At 38.4% G+C, this 14,363-nt stretch overlaps 1 protein-coding gene across 1 annotated transcript in view; it reads left to right on the forward strand.

Annotated features, from left to right (window-relative positions):
• RyR (Ryanodine receptor) overlaps positions 1–14,363 on the forward strand; it is a 283,432-nt gene that overhangs the window by 74,401 nt on the left and 194,668 nt on the right. Inside the window, exon 5 of the mRNA XM_083112077.1 lies at positions 3,277–3,354. Within this exon, the coding sequence (XP_082968203.1) occupies positions 3,277–3,354 (78 nt within the window). The remainder of the gene's footprint in view (positions 1–3,276; positions 3,355–14,363) is intronic.

Consider the following 14,363-nt stretch of genomic DNA (forward strand, 5'->3'; position numbering starts at 1 on the left):
TATGCATATAAATTTGAGTAGTTAAATTTATTTTTAAAATGCATTCTCATTAAAAGCTTTCAACATTTTGTTTAGATTTTACTGCAGTTTTTATAATAAATGTATGAATCGAAGGAAGACTTGAGAACCGTTACGTAGTTACTAGGAGCATTTGAAACTTTGTAAAGTCGATGTACGTAGCAATAACTTTTGTTGGCTGTAATCAGGCAGAATTTGAATCCTTTTCTCAGATAATTTCAATACCAAAATGCCATATATTAGGCTTTTCAAAGCCTGATTGTACAGTGGGATTCATAAGTATTGTCAAGCAAATTGTCCACAACCATATTCATTCTTTTTGTTTTATGCAATGAGAGGTTTGGGAGTTGAAACAAAACTCCAAACAAACTGCTGACAGTCTCTGCATCAGCATACGTAAAAATCCAGTACTTATAAACGTGTAGGATGCAAGAGAATAATTAACGAAAATAGTCGTGGACAATTTACCGAGCAATACTTGTTGATTCCACTGTACAAAGAAATACATGTTATATGTGGTCAAGATAGGTGTCCATTTTGTGCATTGTACTTAATCCATTGAAGACATGGCATCTAATGTACAAATTTTTGAGTGCAACTAAGTTCCCAGTTCCTGAATACACTTTTCTACGACATTGAAGTCACTTGTATTGAAGACTAATATAGCTAATGTTAAACGTAAAGTATTTGCACTATGACAAAATTTGTACTGTAGAAATCAATTAACTTATTCCTTCCAATTGAATTACTTCGAGATCGGTAAATAGCGTGAATGGAATCCTTCTGGAACAATTATTCTGTACACAATCATATATTCAATCTAATTATATAATTTTGATGTGGCCATTTACTAAAATGCATTAGCCTACGCTCTTCAAGTAATGGCGCAAACAAAATCGTAATTAATAGAAATAATTGAAGTAAAATAGCTTTAAATTCTGCTCTGGAGTCACTTGAAAACATGTTCACGAGAAGATTTATGATATTCTTTTCAATAAATTTTCCCACACTTTACCTACCAAGGAAACTTTGGGTGCAATTTTCACGTATTTGGACCCTTCTTGACACATTCTGTGTCTATAGGATGAAGACGACCAGAGACTGGTGTTTACCACGCCATCTCGGTATTCGACCACGAAAAATAAATATCTAAAACTTCCGTCCATATCCATATTTGAGACACGAACAACTCACTGGAGAACACCTCAACTAATATTTTTATTGCTCTTGTGATCGACTCACGATCTGACCATCAAAGGTTCCAGATTCGAGTCCAGGAGTTTTTCTTTGTGAATGTACGTTTATCAATTTTATATAATCCTTATTCATCCTCATCGCTGCGATTAGTCAAAAGAGGCTGAAAAGCGATGCAAATGCATAAACTCCATGTACATGCTAAAACAAATTAATACCTAAAATTCACAGTCACTTGTTTGAAACTGCCAATGCACCATTAGAACTCCATATACCTTTCCCTTACATGAAAAAACAAAACAATATTTTAAAGCAACAAACGCACTGTATACGAAGTTCATCAACACCCACACATGAATACAAACCCTAAACTAGTGATAACATTCATAATATGTGTATTTGCCAAAGCTATTAATCATATTTACTTTTAATTTGAATGTTGCCTGTTATTTTAATTGCACATCTCACCTTTATCGTAGCTTTTTTTCTATCACCATAAGAATGTAAATGTATCGATATCGTTGTAGATGTAAGACAGTGAAAGAAACTCCTTTACATTATAACATCACAGATAACGTTGGTGTTTCACCTCCTCCGATCAAGGCACAACATTAAATGCACTAGTAGTTGCCTGCCCTGAAAATGAATGTGCATGTGAATATCGGGATTTCTGTCTCGGATATAGTAATACACTTCTAAAGGAGACAATGTATACCTTGCATGAATCGGGAATGTAAATTATATTTTCGAATTTGGTGTCAGGAGTTATTTTTAAGGAGCCCGCCTGCAGCTTAGAGGAGCTTTTTAGTTTGGTGGTACAGTCAGCGATAAAAGTTCTTGCACTGTTTTCAAACGGCGAATCCATATGTACCTTACGAATTTGCCCTACGCGAAACTGAAGAGTTTGTCGAACGTTCAGGTTACGATGCGTGGCTTGTATGAATGTTCGGAAATCCTCTTATGTGAAGAAGGAACGCAAATGAAATCGCAAGGACCTTTTCCCATAACTGTAATGTGAGTTATTTTACAAGAATTGTTACATGTTTCCATGTAGATGTTCACAAGCAGAAAGACATTTTAGTGAGGAGTAAATAAATAAACAAATTATTTTTATTATCAGATTGAGACAAGACTCACTCGTTATAATAACTTATACAAGTTAAAATTATTTCAGTATAATATATATGAGAACACTGGCGTCCGCAGGATTTTTATTCTGGAGGGGCTGGAATTGTAAAGGTGGATAGTACAAAGGTGCTTTTTTGGAGGGACGGCATACACGATAAGATATGAATATTTTAAATATATTGAACTTTCCACACTCTAAAATTTGCAATCGGGAACCATTTTAAGGGTTGTTTTACCACTGGTTTGTGCTTTTATTTGAGAATGTTGATTTTATCAAAATTTCGGAGGAGACTCTAGGCCTCTCAGTCCCCTTTACTTACGCCAGTGTATGACATAGAAATAGATAGACACCCACACATGATAATCTTAGCAAAGTAGATTTCAAAGGTTCATGGTAACATGTTTCATACTTTCTACAGTATTCGAAAGCTACAGTCATTTTTTAAAGGGATAATTTATATTTGTCTAGTTCAGTATGTTAGTACTAGATGGCGTACGCAGGTGGAAAGTAGAGATTGAAGCCGATAATTCTAGTAGAAATAACGAACCCAACCTATCACAGTGTGTCGTTTCTTTCACATTTTCTAGAAGCCAAAATACTGGATATAGACAAAGAAGAATGGCGGGCACCTTAAGAAATAACATACAGTTTTGCATTTTATATGTAGTTAAAAAAACAGTTTAAAATATCACGGTTTAAAGTTACATAACAACAAATTTTACTTATGAATGGTTTCATTCGACAATACTTTAAAAACAATTTTAAATATTTAGGAATTATATCTGAGGTATTATGTATTTTTCACCTCATCTATTTCATTCACTACAGCATGTATTGTCGCTATGATTATTTCGAACACAAACGAAAAAAAATGGTAGTAAAACGTTTAACTTTGGTCAAACTTTCGCTTGAAACAAGTTCTTTCTGTTTTCTAGGGCAAAGGTACCGGTTCTGGGCACAGGACACTACTGTACGGCAATGCGGTCCTTCTGCGTCATCAGAATAGCAACATGGTAAGCACGAAATGCATTATTTTATGTATTTCCTAGTTGGTAGTTAGTAAGCAAGGGATATAAGTCAGGGGTTTAGAAAGTATTTCTAAGTGGCTGTGAGTTTCTACAGAAAGGTGCTATTTAATTGTGATAGATTTTGTTCCATCCTTTTTGCTCAAGAATTGAAACAAAAAACACCAAAGAAGCTGCTGAAAACAGTCATGGACAATTTACATAGCAATACTTGTGCATCTCACTGTACATAAGTACCTCACTGGCTACAGTCCGGGACGTTGTAACGTAACGTTCATTCTATCTGATTATAAATGTAATTTCTCGCATATTTTATGTGGTCCATCCACTTCAACATTTTTTTCCCCTTTTTGCATTGTTTGGTATTAAATTGGTGGTTAAGAATAGGATAGGTTACTTTACTTTAGCGTATATGTTTTGTTCAGTAGGCATGACACAAGTGACGCAAAGTGTATAAGAGGATTTTTGACATAGCTTTGCACTAAATCGTATCGGATCAGTGTGACACTGCGTTGCCGTAACCAGAAAGCTCAAATTTCCCTTTCAAGGGTTCAATCTTTCCCCTTCATCAATTTATTCCCTCACCTTAAAAATATTGAAATGATGATCACACAAGTTTATCAACTATTATTATTTTTAGTGTTGGCATTTATTGAATAAGGAATAGACAATGAAGATTGTTAATATCTAATTTTACACTTTGCGATTATTCATGCTAGCTAAGTTATTGTAAAACTTTAAAGGTTAGGTGATAATGCAAACATATAAATTATTCTAAGTCTAATTTATAACTTTAATTTCGGTTCCTTTTTGTGGATGCGACGAGAGAATTAATAGCCTTAATTTTTCTTCATTATGTCTCTTTCACTGAAAAAAAAATACCTGAATTTCCCTCCGCTGAGGGAAATTTCCCTTCGCGTTTGCAGCACTGATGTGAAAGTAGGAATAGTAACCCGTGAAAGAAAAAGGTACCGAAGTTTGACGGTGAAGAGACATCCCGCGGATATTGCCCTTGTAGGGAATGCGTGTACTAAGGAGAGAGACGAAGTGGTTGCCAAAAGTCTGACAGATTACTCTCCAAGCCGAACGAGCTCCTTCCGTGAAGCAGGGAACTCTTTAAGAGTCTCAGCTCGATCGTCGACCTCTCCGTTCTTCGATTGTTCTCCCGAGGCATTTTTTTGCTTTTTGACAGGGCTCATTCTTGTCTTTGCTACGGAAGTTGAGGGGGTGGGAGGAGTTGAGGGTCTGGGGAGAGAAGATTCCGCCCTGGCGCCGGGAGATAAAATCCCAGGGGGTAGAAAAAAAAGGAAGACGGCTGAAGTTAGCAAATTTCCCAAAGTTCCTTAAAACTTGTGAAGCAATCGAAAGCCATTCGTTTCCCGAGCAACTCTCCTTTATCCCCTCTGTGTTTTCAGAGAAGAAAATAAGCGAGATACGAAATTTCTATTTCGGTTATTTTACCTCCTGGATTAATCGCGACAAAAATAATTAATGATAACACGCACCCGTGCCTTAGAAAGGATTCGAACCAAATGCCAATGTGTTACGATACTCCGCCTGGGTTCGGCATGCACTATTTTTTCTATTTTCAGCATCTTTTGGCGAGATGAATGAATAATAATTACATGCCCCCTCCGGGATTCGACCTAGGACCAGGGGCGAGATCGTGACCTTCGAAATTTATTAAAATGTGTTATTTTATCTGCGTAATTTTCGAAGGCCATGCTTTGTAATAGATAAAGATTTTAGATTGATTCTGCTTTATAGTTTTATAAACTCACTGTAATGTGATGAAACATAATTTTATCTTCGTCAGCTTTAACATGAACAAAGAATGACATTTCTCAGCGCAGCGGAGAGCTTGTTGAAATATGTATGTACAATGTTGTTGTCTAGATCTATACTTTGAAACAACATTTAGTATATTTTTCTTGATTACCAAAGCAAAGATCGATTATATAATGTAGCGATTATGATACTATCGATGTACTGTATATCGATATAGATAATATAGATGTTAACTTAGATAAAGTTTCGACACAATATCGATATATGGAAACATCGATCAATCCCCAGAACTGGACTGAAAAGAACGTTATTCCGAATGGGCATCAAGGAATTGAATTCATTAATTCCAGCTCAAGAACACAATCCTTTACTCTAGTTAGTTCAGGGCTGTCCAAAGTATGGTCCGTGAGTAACTTCCAGCCTGTGATAGGATAGTGTTGTTTTATTTTGCCCTCCTTAGCTGGTGTAATGATGCATTATGGTTCGCGATTGGCTACTGAATCTGCATAAAAAACTTTTCACACCAATGTTTTGGTCAAATATACACACATGCGTACTCTTAATTTTTTAAAACATGATAAAGTGCACTCTTAAAAAATCTGCAGCATGTAATATCCAAAGCAGTGCGATATAGTTTGCTCCTAAATATGCACTAGGGAAGAAATACGACGTAATTTTATTCCTGTTGCCAGGGCAACCAGCTTAATGGTTTCTCTGCCTGTTTCTCGACTCGCCGCGTGATGGCACCACCTTCCGTCTCCGGGCCGAGTAAACGAAAATTCGCTGCCCGTGACTTCATGTAACATTCAGTGCCAAGCGAATTTCCCCGCAGAATCTGAACTGATGTTAGTTTAATGCCTCTCTGCGTGTGAAATGCTGCCACGTCAGTTTAATGTATCCAGATTGAGCTGCCGTGGCTGGTATAACAAGAGAAAACCAAGACAGCAAGAGAATCGTAAAGCAAGATAAATTCTGGATGCACTAAAGGGGAGGGAATTAATTAGTTTCAAGTCCTCATGAGGAAAAGCTAATAACGAGGGAGCCTACGGGTTTTAACTACAGGATTTCCATCTGAAATTGAACTATTCTCCGCCCAAGGCAAGAATGGAATCGGTGTAAACAAATGCACGCGACGATTGAGAGACCATATTGACTGATTTCCTTGCACAGAAATGTGGCGTGGGAATATAGTCCGCTTGACAGAACCATTCCACCTTAAGCTACCATAATGAAATTGTGAGACTTTATTATCTGAATTGTATAGCTACGGTTAATATGTAGGTGGGGGGGAGGTTACGTATACTATTTTAGTAGTTATCTTGTTGCCATCTTTTCCTGCCTTTGACGTTTTTTTTGGGGGGGGGATACTGCACCAAACGGGAAGTTATGATCTCCACCAACCCCCCTCCCCCCTTGGGCACACCTCTGTCCGTGTTAGAGCAGCACAAGTCACATGCATTTGTTTACATTGAATTCATTCTTATCGTGGACTAGACTAATGTAAACTCTTCTTTCAATTCCCCTGTTTGTTGCAAGAGAATGGTAGAAGATGTGTATCCAGTGACTTGCTTGTGAATTCGACCATTGTTACGGGAAAATTTATTTTTCTCCATTATGTCGTAAATACTTCAAATGCATCCAATCGTATGCTTAATTAATTACATACAGCTTCGCGTAAGTATTGTTGTGAGATAACTTAATTTGATTTCTCCTTGCTGGCCTACATGATAAAGAAATACTCAGATTACCTCGTGATAAAGAAATACTCAGATTACCTCGTGTGTGCTAATAATTTGCCAACTTATTGCATTTGATTGTTGGTATAGATATTTCTGAAAATGGAGGGCTACGGCCAGGCACGTATCCATAAATTGTTTTCGGGGGGGGGGAGGGCTAAACAACATCTTTAGGGGTATAGAAAGAACGTTACGACTACATATATGTTTAAAACTAGTGGTGGTGGCAAGTGGGTGCCAAAACGGGGGAGGGGGGGGGGGGGATAGAGCAATAGCACAGTATGACAGAGACCCTGATGCCGGTCCTGGTCGAGCCTGTATTTTCTGCTAAAATTTCTACATGTGCAACATCTTCTTGCTTTCTCTTCTCGACATTCATAAAATTTTCGGCGTTAATGGCTGGCCCTTTGTGGTAGTTAGTGTTCGAACCTTATTGCCTTGAAAGTATTTTTTATCCCATGAAAGTCTCGGACTGCATACACGAAATTTGGTTTAGGCACAAATAAATCATCACTGAAAACTTTAATTTTCAGTAATCTGTGATGCTTAATTCTTTCTTAATGAACTGCTGCAATAGCTGGGACTGTTCATTAGAGAGAGACCATTGATCTCTTCAGCTCTTGACCCGAACTATAGGTTGTCCAGCGAAAAGAATAGACTGTTGGGTATATGAGAACAGCGTTGCCGCTTGCCGCAGGGGCGAGTAACGGACCTGCTGGCAGTGAAAGTACAAGACCAAACAAACGTGCGTGGCGCTTGAATCGCGGGTACGTACAAATTGAAGAAATAAGTTCACGGTGAGCTATTATTAAAAACATGAAACAAATTCACAAAATTACATAAACTGAAAGAATAATTCTTAATGAACTTACTTTTCTCTCACATGTCACTCCAGAGGGTTAATTCTTTCCATTGCAGAATAATCACCAGAATCATTTTCTTCTGTCAGATCATCATTCTCGCTGGAATCTTCACCCAAGTGGATTATTATCTGATCAACGTCATCCTGCAATTCATCTGCATTCCACATTTCCTTCTCTATGTCCATGACATGTTTTACGTAATTTTGCCAGTTTTCAACTGTTACTGTCTTAAATGATTCAGTGATTAAATTTTCAATGTCTTTAGTTTTGAATGGAGTGTTGTTACACCGCACATAATGCTTAACCTGTGACCACACAAGTTCAATCGGGTTCAGTTCGCAATGATATGGGGGCAAACGAAGCACCGTATGCCCCATCTGTTTTGCCATCTCATCGATCAGATACTTATCGTACTTAATTTTATGAATATTTGTAAGTTCCAGAAGATCTCTCCGTAACATGTCGTCATCATAACGAATGCCATGAGATTTCAACCATTCTCTTAAATAATTCTTCTTCCACGAGGTTGTCGGCATTGGCTCTTGCTTGCGGCTATGATAAGAGGCATTGTCAACAACAATAACACATCCTGGAGGGAGATTGCGGAGCAACTGTTCCCGAAAATACATCTCGTACGTTTCTCCATCCATTTCATCATGGGCATCTGCTGTATTCTTTTTGCACTGAAACACAAGTTGGGAGTTTTGCAGAAAACCGTGTTCGTTACCCGCATGCACTCAAGGAATATAGAGATTAGGTAAAGCCATCCGAAGATTGCCGATCTTGCACGAACGCGTGACGTCACCGGAGAAGCAGTGAGCTCGGCTGAAGTAGACGGCCCCTATCATTTATATGGGAGATTCAGAGAGCGAAAGTATATTATTACTTTTAGGAGGGGGAAAATAATAATTGTCATCCTCCAAGATTGTATTGAGGCATCCTTTTAATGATTAGTAACATAATTGAAAACGCGCTACTTTTAAAAGGGGGCAAAGTACATGTGAAAAAATGTATTTTGAAAATCCATATTCCTGAAACTTTCTGACCGATGCGTTACAAAGAAAGTTACGTGTTCTCCTTTAGAATTTCGTCATTTTACAAATCGTAATATAATTTTAACAAAAACGTGGCATGCTAAAGAAGAATTAAAGAGTTTAAAAAATAATTGATTAATAGACTTAGTTTATTTTACTTCGCTATCTGTCACATATGGCTAATCGCAAAGATGAGGATGCGTGATGATATGATGAAATTGAAGAAAGGAAAGTAGACCCATGCCCGGGCGGGGATTCGAACCTGGGGGCCCTTGGCATCGTAAAGCGTTGTGCTAACCACTTCGCCACGGAGGTCAGCATTACAAGGAAATAAACAGAAATTGGCATCTATGTTTTAATATGCGAGAAACATTTGCGAGGAGGTTATTGAAGTAACAAATAATTATTACAAGACGTTGTGATGAAAATTATTAATATATTTGAAATATCGAGAGTTGACCTTGCAGTCTCTAAATGTACTTTTAGGGTTACGCAAAACCTTTACTCAAAATTGATAGTGTAAATTTATAAGCTATTAAAATTTAAAACTTATTCCTGTTCGAAAAAAGAAACTGCCAAGTCAAATTAATATTTCGTAGAAATACATATATTTGTCTTTCATGAGGCCAAGAGAGTATTTGGAGGGGACGCTGGCTTGGGAAGGCTATTGCCCCGGATCTCGATCTGCAAAGGGGCTTCCAGTGGGAAAACATTCCTATGAAATAGTCCAGAAGAAGGGGCGAAATGATTTTTTTTAAATGGCTCAAGAATACAAAGATATAAGTGGATATTTGACAAGCTTAGTGTAAAACTTACAACTGAAGTCGTACGTGTGTGTGTGTGTGTGTGGGGGGGGGGGGGGTGGCTACGTGAGGTAACACAGTGGAATATGATACACAATACTAAAATTAAAATAAATATGTGGGAACAATAGAAATCAAAATATGTTGTAGCTAGTGACGGCGCAATAGTAAAGATGGAGGGGTAAATCATATTTTCCCCGGGCAATCATTTTTATTATTCCGTTACATACGACACAAAAATGCACATTTTGGCTAAAAAAGCATTCATTCATTTATTTATTTTGTCGTTTTACTAGGGGCAGATAAGAGGGAGAGAGAAATTGTCGAACGAGAATTAGGGGGCGTTCCTGCCCCCCCCCCCGTAGTGTGGTCACTGCCTATGGCTATGCTGGAGAAGAATGCACCAATTAATACGCTATTAAATAAAACAGATACTTTTAAAACTTTTAATCAAATTATTTGTGAACTATGATTTAAATTTAGAGAGAGCACATACCTGTTTAATTTAATTTGGATGAGTTAACTTCTGAAGCCTGCTATTTCCGAGCCTTCTTCCGGTGTAACTGCACTGCCCTTTGAGCCGTAGCTGCTGCGCTCAGGTGGCGGAACGAGCTGAATACTAATTAAAACAAATATGTGACAAATATATATAAAAAATACAACGTGTTGAAGCTATTGACGGCGCCAAAGAAAAGACAGAAGAGAAACGTGGAGAGTGCAGTGATATTTTACGGGAAGCAGCAGGCACGTATCCAAGAATTCCTTTCGGGGCGGCGGCTCAACACCATTTTTTAAAGGGGTATCACAATTGCATGTTTAAGGCCAGTGGTGGCAATTGGGTTCCAAAATGGGGGGGGGGGGGGACAAGGAGACAAGCATTAAGAGGACATAGTGTGATAGTGTGGAGGCAAAAGAATGGGAAGCAACTATCTCCTAAATCGTCGCCACTGTTTAAGGCTGTCATTTTAATCAGAACGTGAAATCGGGACATTTTCTACCACTCAACTCCTCTGTTTCCATGCATTAATATTGTGTGCCGGAACCATCTCAGTATGTATGTTTGTCCATTTCTTCTCATCAGGCACCAAAACATCTATGTACCAGAAGTGTTTTTACGAAGGTGTTACACATGCACGGAATGCACAATCCACTCGACAACGCAAGATTCAAACTGTGTGCAGGGAACTGGAATCAGACTACGAATATTTCTCTCTCATTCGAGCCTGAACACCACTAATGTGTCTTGTCCTCCCATGTTTGCAGCTCTTATAAAAGCCGAAACCCACCAAATTGTTCATATTCATGCCTAAGCACTCGCAAGTGTCCAAAATTGTCTGTTGAGTATGTGTCGAACCCGTAGCCTTAAACAAAAGTATTTTTTTATGCCATGAAATTCTCAGACTGCATACACAAAATTTGGTCCTGGCACAACCAAATCATCACTCAAAACTTTGATTTTCAGTTGATCTGTGCAGCTTATTTCTTTTTTAATAAATCGCTCCAATGCCCAGCCCGATACTGCCGAAATATTCACTTTAGAGAGAGAGACCTTCGATCTCTTCGTCTTTCCACCCGAACTACTCGTAGCACTACTCGAAGTTCCGCTGTCGTCAATGTTTTTAGCTTTGGGACCGAACTGGAACTAGTGGTAGACTTCGTTACTTTACGGTATTTAGTCCATTTCATTTTGGAATCACTAGATCTTATAAAGCAACCAATGGACACTGACTGATCACTAATCGACTGTATGAATTGTCACACTTACCTCTGAAGTCTCCACCTATTCTGTTGTACAGATCAACCGGGAAATTGAAGCCGCGTATTAATATCCTCATTATATTCTAGAACGTTTCGCAGATATCACGATTCGTAAATATTGCCAGTAGTTCGACTCCTTCTCTTTTTCAAGAACGTTCCCTCTCGCGCTTTCCAGAGATTAAAAAATTAAAATGAATCCGAATCGCCCTACCTGCGGCGCTACCTTTGTTGTGCAGCTTCCAAATGCTGACAAGTCTCTTCTACATAGTGTTCAAGTTCGCTACAACACCGAAAGCGTAAGAAAAGTTTACGTGCAATATTATTAACAACAGGGTTATAGAACATTCTCCGTCTTGCCTTGATAAGTATTTCTCTCCTAAAATTATCGTCACATTATTCAAGAAGACAAAAACCTAATTTTATCTAGTGTAAAATGAAAACTTTCCTGGTGGGGGGAGTCCACGAGTTACGATCCCCACCTTGGATACGCGCTATAAACAATAACAGGGTCCGTAGAACATTCTCCGTCTTGCCTCGATAATTATTTATCTCCTTACATTATCGTCACATTATTCAAGAAGTCAAAAACCTAATTTTATCAGTGTAAACTGAAATATTTACTTGTGGAGCGGGGGGGGGGGGGCCTCGAACCACCTGATCCCTACCTTGGATACGCGCTATTAACAATAACAGGCTTATAGAACATTCTCCGTCTTGCCTAGATAATTATCTCTCTCAAATTATCACCATATTATTCAAGAAGCCAAAAACCTAATTTTATCTAGTGTAAACTGAAAATTTTCTGAAGGGGGGCTTGAGCACCCTGATTCCCACCTTGGATACGAGCTGTTACCAATAACAGGGTTATAGAATATTCTCCGTCTTGCCTCGATAATTATTTCTCTCCTTAAATTAACGTCACATTATTTTATTTGACACCACAAGAAACAAAAAATCTCATTTTATCTAGTGTAATCCGAAAACATTCGGGGGGGCTTGAAGCCCCCTAAGCCCCCCCCTTGGATACGTGCCTGGGAAGCAGTCACGTTTATTACACCCTTACATTTACATACAATATTATAAAGTTCTGCTTTTAGATCTCGCACAATGCCTTTTTCACAAAAATGGGCAATCTCGCATTTTTTATATCAATCAAGCTGTGATATTTTAGTTTTCTTCCGTTAGTTTTCTGATAATAGTTTTCACAGCTTTCCATAGCATTTAGGCATGATTTCAGTCGACAAGAACAAAATAATCTTATTTCAAAACATAGAGCAAAAAGAAATCCAACGCGCTTAACTTAAAACTCCCTTACATTGGAAGCCTGGAGAGAACAAAACAGGGGTTCCTTCGTAACACGATTTCTTGAAAACCATTTTACACATATGAATCAACTTTGTGATAAATTGATTAGAAAGGATGAATCTTAACAGTAAAAGTTGTAACTTTTCCCTTGCTACTATATTTTAGAAGATATTCGTTGTCAAATTTCTCAATATTTGCATAAGGAACCAGCCTTTTCCGTGCCGTGTGTTTCGATGGTGACGTCATGCATCCACGGACAACTGCGCATACGATCTGCGCCGCCGAACGAGCACCCCCTGGCATGCACTAAAGCGTATCGCGCTCCGCGAGATGTTGGATTTTTTTAACCAGTGGAAAGACCTGCCAGAAACGCTTGTTTTGCAGTTGTAATTGTCTTGTCTTTCCATTCATAATTGACTGAGGTTCCGGTGTTCACCCAGGATTCGTCAGTGTAAACAATATTTATATTTTCACGCCTAAACTTCCTATTCTCTCTTAAATATTTATGGCGAAGAGAAATTAAATCTTCTCTTTCAATTAACATGGATTTTTGCCCCTTTTCTCATACGAAAAGCCAAGTTCTTTGAGAAAGACATGGAACGTTGATCTTTTAAAATTCGGTAATGTGGAGTCAGAATTAACAGCAGCAAGAACAGAATTAAGTGTTGGGGGTTTGTTTTTAAAAAAGAATTCGTGAACTTTACGTCGCACAGCACTTCTGACAAAATTATATTTTACATTTCTACTTGTAATTTGCGATCTTTTCCTGGGTCGTTTCTTACCTGCTGTTTCAAGAGGACCTTGAGAAACCTCGCCCCGAATTTTATACACAGTAGCCCGAGAAACTCCAGTTGCTTTCGCCGTCTCGCTGGCTAACCAACTTACACTGCGATCCGGATTTTTCTGTTTTAAATAAACAAAAATATTCATTACTATTTGCCTTTTTTACTTTTGAGAACCTCACCACGCCTTCTCTTCTTTACACTACTTTCGCTCATATTTCAGCATTAAAACCAACGGTTTTTTACAGCACAACACAACACAACCCAACGCACAGATCCGCCACAGTCATTCCTCGTCGAAACCAACGGTCAGTCACCCTCTCCTTCCGAGAAATTTTGTCTACCGCGGTACTGGCTGAGGGGGTGGGGTGGAAAGCAGTCGACAACGCTGGGCTCGCCGTTCCCCTCCATTCACGTGCCCCTGCACAAACAAAATTAAAAACACGCGCTGCTGGAAGGAAATTTTGCTGGTCTGAAAGCTTAACCAGTTCCAGAATAGCGTTTTACATTCCAAAGAAAAGCAAGTGTGTTCACCTTTGCGCTCAGTAGTGAAAACAATATTTAAAAAGAGGGAGGATGTAGGGAAAGTAAAAGCCCATTTGAAGCAACAGTCTATTCTTTTCGCTGGACAATCTATAGCAACTTTGAGGTTTCGGGAGATTCTGTATCATCAATGTCTTCAGCTTTAGTCCCAAACTGAAACTAGAAGTAGAGTTCGGTACTTTACAGGAAATTTACATCCACTAGTCGTCTTCATTTTCGAATCACTAGATCTCATGAAACTATCAATGGATACTGATTGATCACTAATCGACTGTATGAACTGTCACATTTACCTCTGAAGTCTAATTAACTAATTCTGCTGTACAGATCAACTGTGAAATTCAATCCGCTAAATTTTATCATATTTTCACGAATTTGGCATACT

This window comes from Lepisma saccharinum, chromosome 25, assembly GCF_977018435.1.
Source record: "Lepisma saccharinum chromosome 25, izLepSacc3.1, whole genome shotgun sequence".
Lineage (NCBI taxonomy): Eukaryota > Metazoa > Arthropoda > Insecta > Zygentoma > Lepismatidae > Lepisma > Lepisma saccharinum.